We start from the raw sequence: 7,750 nt of genomic DNA on the forward strand, positions 1-7,750 counted from the left end.
TCACCCTGAGGTGGCGCGGGGGTCGACCTCCGGCCAGGACGGCCGCCGCCGGCAGAAGACGTGGTTGCGCAGGGCCTGCACCTGCTGCATGGCGAGCATGCGCTGCTGCTGCTGCTCCTGCTGGTGCTGCTGGTGCTGCTGGTGCTGCTGCTGCAGCTGGTTGTGCTGGTGCCGGAAGGAGCTGGTGCGCCGTGGCGAGGTGGGCAGCATGAGCCCCTGGGGCGGCGGGCCGTCCAGCGTGCGGCGCCGGCCCAGCATGGTCCCCGCCGTGGGCACCACCTGCAGCAGCACACACCGAGTGACGCTCGGCACCTCCTGCGCGCCCGCGCGCCCACATGCCCGCACACCTCCTTTGCTTACCTTGGGGAAGCCGTGGTGCGGGGAGGGCGAGCCCGAGTCCCGGCGGGGGCTGCCGGGCGCGGGCAGCGAGCCCTGCGCCACCAGCCCCTGAGCGTGCGCGGGCCCCGGCGCCGCCCCGGCCGCGTCCGCCTCGCTGGAGGACTCCCTCGAGAGCGAGAAGCGGCGCTGCGTGAGGCTCAGGCTGGCCACCCCGCTCGACACGAACTGCTGCAGCGACGTGAGGAACGACATCCTGCGGACACGAGACATGAATCAAGTGAATACAGTGGGTGGTCCATGTCGTCCCTTTTCTAAACAAGGGCCGCTGCTTTCAAGAGGCTATCTGGGCGGTCTCATCTGATGTCTCTTCCCCACCAAGGCACCATGGCCCCATGCGAAGATGTAACCAGGACGCCCGCCCGCATCCGGTACAGTACAACGTGACGGGAGTGATCCGGTGGTGCTCTAGGGGCACTCTGCGTTAGGGATCGTCCAGGAAGTACGACCGTTTTACTCAATTTCATTCGGCAAATTACGGAAGCTCGACGCCTGCAAAACACAGGGTAGGCCACCCCGCGTTACACGCATGCATGTCAGACAACATGTTGCCTACCCACCAGGCGCTATGAGAGCTTGCATCGGCCGAACTTCGCAGTTTCGTAGCCGCGAATGACGCGACGTACTTTTTGGGTGATCCCTAATCCGGGGTAGTGGTAATCCGTTGAACCGCGGTCGTTTCAGAGCGGACTCTACCAGTGTGGCTGTCAAAGGGATTAGGTAAACGCGAGTGGGCCACCACTCGTGTAATCCTGTGTACAGACGAGAGTGTAATCCCTATGTAATCCTCATGTATTCCGTGTAATGCTTGACAAAATTTTAGAACATTATCACTACATTCAACTTTATTGTCCAAATTAATTGGTTTTGGAGCCAGAAATTCAACAAAATTCACGTGTAATCCCTCAAGGTTCATGTGTAATCCCCGTAATCGCGTAATCCTGTGTACATCCTAAACCGAAGTGGTGGCCCCCTCGGTAAACGAGCAACACTGCCGCGTATGTCCGCTCCGAAACATCCGGTCCCGGTACACGCGACCTCAACAGCTTCCCCCTCGTTCAGAGGTCGAAGGTCACGTGAGAAAGGTTGTGCACTGAATCTGACGTTCACTCGAGCGGGACCGGCAGTACACATGACAGTGCTCTCGGGCCCCAGACCCGCCCCCGCCCAGCGCCGTCAGACGCCGTCCTCCGTCCTGCCGCCCTTTGTCAGACTCCGCTCCCTTCCTCCCCCGCGCCGCGCTGCGCCCCGTGCGCATCCCTGCTCCTCTGCTCCGTACTCTCTGCACACTCGCCCCCGCCAGGGCCACTTAGTTCGCTCTGCAGGACGGAAGAAAGAAACCCGACCGGCGCGACGTCTGCAGGAAGAGACCGCGGCGTTTTCCTCCTTTTTTGTTCCCGCCGCATGAACCTCCGCGCTGATCGAAGCAGCAGCGCCGCCCGGCCCGGGCCCGTCTGCTCGTCGTTGTTCTCTCTTGCGCTGGGACCCCATTTCAGTCACCGCACCAATTACTTATTGAGTGGGCAACATCTGGACCTGAAATATGTTTCATTCCCTGTGTTGTTGTGCTTTTATAGTGGGTCCGTGCCTACGAAACAAATGGGCCGAGCATCGTGTCGTAGCAGCGCCTAGTATCAGCCCTTATCGCCCCTGACACGGCGCCGCGACTGGCACTGATAAGGACTGATAGCACAAAAAGCCCCCTGTTCCAGTTTCTGTGCGCGCGGCTGTAGTGCGACACATTCTATGGTGCTCCCATCAAAAGATAAACAGAATATCGGATGGGAAAGGGCTGCGTAACCGAGCTATGTCCAAACTACCGGGTGACCTTTTCTTCATTTTACAACAACGAAAACAGATGTGTATTGAGATTGGTTTGTTTCCTAAAATGTAAACGACGCAGCAAGGTCAGCCGAGCACTCCCACCCCACAACGTTGGTAGCTAGAAAGCGACGGTAACTCTATTGGCTCCGGCGTGTCGTGTTTTAATTGCAGAAAACAGCCCGGTGGGGTGAGAGAGTCAATTGAGGCACGAGCGGGCCCGCTCCCCTCTCCCAGACCAGCAGGCCCACCAGCCCCACACAAAGGCTTTGTGCAACACACCGCAAAGTACGCGTCGAGTTTGAAGGCGTGGCAGCGCGTGGCGCGCCAAAGGGGGTCACACGCAAGCAACCCCCTCCTCCCCTCCTCCTCCGAATTTCTCTCCCACGCGACCTCCTTTCCTCTACTCCCTGCTCCCACCCCCCGTCTGGTTTGCGGCGGTTTGAATCGGAAGCTTGACTGCGCATCAGACATAGTTTGGACCCATGACGAGACCGCACCGCACAGCAAGCGTACGGCGCGGCATGGTGGGGCGGGGCGGGGCGGGGCGGGGCAGGGCGGGGCGCTGGGGGGCACACAGTCCTCCCGGCCGCCCCCCGGCCGTGTGCGGCCCGGGTGGGTGCTGTGTAGTGGAACGGAACAACAGGGTTGGGGCCGCGCAGCACGGCACAGCGCCGCAGAGCGCCGTGCCACGCAGCGAGCAGCTACCTCATAACAGCGCTCTGTTGCTGTGCGCACTGTGCCGCTCCCTCCTCCCCGCTTCAGGCTCGCTCCAGCGGCCGCCCGCTGCTGCTGCTGCGTGTTCAGGAGGATGCGGGGGCCGCGCCACACAACGCCACGCCACACAGCGCCACGCCGAACCGCGCCGTGCATTGCCCCGAATAACTCCTTGAGACGCCACCCGCACGGACGGGAAACGCTGTCAATATTGGACGACGAGGGTGCGCTGCGCGTCCCGCCACGCCCCGCCCCGCCACGGCCGCCCCGCCTTGCCCCAACTCGCAGCGCCGAGGATAGTAGGGTCCACATCGTTTGTACGACCTGGAAGACATCAAGTTAGCAGAAAGCGTAGAAGCAGAGAGGCGCGTCCAAGCGTCCGGTCACTTCGGTCATTCAGAGATTATGAATTATCATAATCGAGAAGATTCTCTGAGAATGGAGGCACGGGGTCGAGAAAAGGGATTTCGACGAACACGACAAAAATACTCTTAGTTTTTATCAGGTGATACATTTAACTCATATTGAACACTACTAAAGCTCATGAAAAACTATTACTCAACCATAGAGTTTAATGTGTCCGCAGGGTCCGCAGCTAGTAGTACTCTTGCAGAAGGATCCGAGCCGGCCAGTCTGTCGCGACGCTCTCTTTGACCATGACTGGGTAATTTAAAATTTTATTCCTGACCGTATTTGCGCAAGCAAGTAAAAGTTGTAGCGTCAAAAGAGAAAAAAACGCAAGTTTTTCAGTTTTTCTTTTTGTTTCCTTTCGGCAAACTCCGAAAGTCTCGGGGAAAATTATGTGTGTGTTTGGTGAGTGGGGTCAGTGAGTGAAAGCAGCCGGACGCACGCGGTATGGTGAGTACCGGTCAGGCGTGCAGGTCGGGAGGAGGCGGGGCGGCCGCAACGGCCCAGGGCCCGGGGCCCGGGGCCCAGGGCCCGCCGGGTCAGCCGCTCACTCATGTCCGGTGGCTTTGGCGGCCGGAGCGGTGTCCTGTCCTGTCCTGCCCTGCCCCTGCCCGGCCGACTGGACACACCGGGTCCCATATCAACCAGGTAGATAAAGTTGGACAGGGGGAAAAACAAACAAATACAATGGGTCCTATATACATCGCTCACTCCATCCCATAATGTTGGTGTTCTTGATTCAAGCACGTGACGAAAAGTTTTCAACCAAATGTTCGAAAAGAATAACATGTACTTAACCGTACTTAACACTTAAGACGTCGAGGGGGCCTCTATACTCTCTTGTAGAGTATACACACTAAAAGCTTATGAACATTTTTTTTCATAGTTACTGAGTTCTGTAAACATGCTCGGCTTACGCATTTTTTAATGCGCCAGTATGAAGAAATTTGTGCGTACTGGCGTATTAAAAAATGCGTAAGCCGAGCATGTTTACAGAACTCAGTAACTATGAAAAAAAAGTTCATAAGATTTTAGTGTGTACACATACACCAGATTGCCAAGATTGCAAGATTGCCAGACGAATACTTGTCTTTTTGGACATAAAACGACTGTAACTAGGCAAAACTCACTATTTTCACTGTAAATGTAGGCAAAACGCATGACATTTCGACCGGATTGTCTAGAAATTGCCAAAGATTATCGTAGAAATTCCAGGTTAGGTGTACACCAGATTGCCGGAGTTGAGCCCCCCTCGAAATACGTCTCGGGCACGAACGAATCAAGAAGACCTGTTTTACAGCTGCTGTAACAGAAGGCAGAAAACGTACTGAACCACCACCACCGAGCCAACGCCAAGCAACCGTTGACCTGGTGTGAGGAATCACCCAGAAAGTACGTCCCCGTTAGTTGCCATGGCGAACTTGCCGAGTTCAGCAAACGCAAGCTATCAGTGCGCCTGATGGGTAGGCAACTTTTCGCCTACAGTTCATGCGTGTACTGTGGGTTGGCCTACCCTGCGTTTCGCAGGCGCCGAGCTCTCATATTTTGACGAACGATTATTTGAAACACGGACGCAGTTTCTGGACGATCACTAAGGATAGCACTGGAAGAACGTGTTTAGGGGGAGCTCACATCTCCGGTAAAAATCAAGAAGGGATTCGGAAAGCTGATGAAATTTGTCTAGTAGGCCTATTGTAAAACATGATACTATCACGAGTGTGCCATGAAAATTTGACAGAAAACCTGGTTTTTCACCCACACATAACCTCACTCTAGCAGACGGCACTTGTTCTTGGATTTGATCACGACAAACATTACCTCCGGGCCAAGTGTATCAGCCTACTACGCGGCATATTTAATCGGCTTTCCGAATCTCTCCTTGCTTTTTACTGGAGATGCATTCTTTTTTCACATAAGCTTCCCCTGTTGCGGTATCGTCCGGGTCTCTACCATTGCGTTTCCAGGCCCTGCTCTGACCTTACCTGACTCCTATACCATTCGATCCCACAGGCCACAGGTGTCTCTTTTCTTGTTTTTTTTTTTCGTTTCGTTTACCTTGTTTACGTTTCTTTCTCTGCCAGGCTAGGGTTCCCTATATCTCGAATGATACCCTCGGGTCGTGTTCGGACGATGTTTGCAACGGTCCCCTCCACTCATGGCCGTCGTGGATCCAGAAGAATTCATAGGAACCCGTGGAAAAGGTAAGAGGTAGGGGGGGAGGTACTTCAAGGGGAATAGCCGGGAATAGCGTCGCCCCTCCTGCTATTCCTTAGCTAAGAGTGGTGTGGCTAGGCGCCTGCCGGCCGCGTCGCACGATCCGTGATGCGGTGGCTGCCGTATGTTCAACGTGCCTCTCTTTCTCTCTCCCCCCCCCCTCTCTCTCTCACGCGTGCGCGCCCCCTCTCGCTTTCTCTCTCTCTCGCTCTCTCTCCACCCGTCGGCCGAGCGGAGCAGCGGAGCACGGAGCGGAGGGCTTTGAATCGATCTCCGTCTCTCAAAAGGCGAAGCAGGGCGGGGCACGGCGTAGCCAAGAGGATGGAACGGGATGGGATAGGATAGGCCAGGGGCTGGGAAGGGGGGGAGGGGCTGTCTCCTGCCCGCGTTGGGTCGGAGAGCGCAGAACGGGAGAGAGGTGAAGCAAAGAGAGAGAGAGAGAGAGAGAGAGTGAGCGTGCGAGAGAGAAGGGAGAGACAGAGGCAGACAGACAGACAGACAGACAGACAGACAGACAGACAACAGAGAGACAGAGTCCGCACCTCGCGAAGAGAGGAAGATAGTCAGAGAGAGAGAGAGAGAGGGGGGGGGGGAGAGGACAGTGAAGAGCCAGCAGGCCGCCGCGCCTCGAACGGAGCGCCCCGCGCCCCGCCCGCGCGCGCATTGCCGGGCCTGACGCGGAGAAAACATCTGAACATCGCGCTGTGCTCTCGCGGGTGCTGTGCTCCGCGTGTGTTCTGCCGTGCTCACTTTGCTGTTTTGTCGTGTGACATGTCCGACAGCAGCGGTGGTGCCTGTTGTGTTACCCCACTCCCCGACATGGCAGCCACCAACGGTCTCGGAGGACCCAGACGCGCCGCCCCGCCTCTCGCCGAGCCGCGCGAAGGAGGAGAAAACGCACATCATTTGGTTTTGGCTGACAAAGTGATTTACAAAGTGCTGCCTGCCTCAGCCTGCGCACCGCTCCGGCGGGCGGCCCTGCGGCCCCAGAGCCAGGAGAAAAGTTGGTGGGGTGGGGGGCAGGGCAGGGTCCCCTTGTAATGGGGAAGACGGAAGACGGGAGCATCGGCCCGAACTCCGATATTTTTAATATAGGGTGTTTTCCGCACCACGAAACTCATGGGATGACCTGATTGCATGGTGAATTACATCGTGATTCCGTATAAGAGCCCCCCGTGACACCGTGAGAATTGCAATATAATCTCTAAATATCCCACCAGGCTTAACCTATATCTTTGTCCCTTGTACAAAATTGAATATTTATGGAAAACCGAGTCGATCGTAGAAAAGTTTCCAGACGAGAAAACTTTGTAAATGTTACTTCTGAGAGGCTGTTTTTTTGTTTTTTCGTGACAGCCACAACGCAGCAACGTCATCGACGCCGGGATCCGCAAAAACACTGCGGCAACACCCGCACTACAACATCGGCAGCATCACAACATCGCGTTATTCCGCGAAGGGCTGCCTTCCGGCCTTCCGGCGCCAACCGGCAAGGCGCGCACTTCTAAATGCATTTACGCCCCGGGAACCCCCCCGCCCACCCCCTCCCCTCTCCCCACCCCCGGGGGGGTCCCATCTCAAATTGCTCTCCTATAGACACCCTATCAACCCCCCTGGCTTTCCTCGAGACCTGACGGGGTTTGGGGCGTAAAAATTCCGCTCGTATATATCGACGAACCATCACATAAAAACATGGAGAGGTGTGCTATAGTAATGCCCTTCGCTCCAGTAAAATGTAGAGACGAATCTCCGCCCTCCTTAGTTGAGGCGTTAAGGCAGAGGCAGCTATAAAAATCAAACCGGGATTGCGTTTCTATAAAGAATCTGTAACATGCACGCAGCACTTTCCACCTCATGAAATGTGGGGCAACCCCTGCTCTATATCGTGTTTTAAAATCTGACAAGAAATTAGTCGACGCAAAAGAACGGCAACAAGCGTCGCGTATATAGCTCGAACGTGCAAGCCCACGGGGAAAACCCACGGAAAATGGGCGTGGGATTTGGGGCTCGCGACTGGTGGGGGAGGGGGAGAAAGAGAGCGGCGGCAAACGGAGAGGGTGAAATGGGGCACGGGCTGATGGTGGAGGGCGACTGTTGCTCGCGGTGGAGAAATAAAATGAAATAAAATTGAATTCGATTCGTTTCGGCGTCTATCGTTGCTGCGTGCCCCCGGCCCCCGCCCAATAGCCGCCCC

At 56.1% G+C, this 7,750-nt stretch overlaps 1 protein-coding gene across 1 annotated transcript in view; it reads right to left on the bottom strand.

Annotated features, from left to right (window-relative positions):
• The window catches only part of LOC127749243 (atrophin-1-like), a 19,071-nt gene continuing 11,321 nt past the window's right edge, over positions 1 to 7,750 (bottom strand). The window contains exons 2-3 of the mRNA XM_052266600.1: positions 361 to 592; positions 1 to 279 (exon numbers count right to left, since the gene is read on the bottom strand). Coding sequence (XP_052122560.1) covers positions 1 to 279; positions 361 to 591 — 510 coding nt within the window. The 5' untranslated portion in view covers position 592. The remainder of the gene's footprint in view (positions 280 to 360; positions 593 to 7,750) is intronic.

Source organism: Frankliniella occidentalis, unplaced genomic scaffold (assembly GCF_000697945.3).
Source record: "Frankliniella occidentalis isolate FOCC.00 unplaced genomic scaffold, Focc_3.1 Scaffold41, whole genome shotgun sequence".
Classification (NCBI taxonomy): Eukaryota; Metazoa; Arthropoda; class Insecta; order Thysanoptera; family Thripidae; genus Frankliniella; species Frankliniella occidentalis.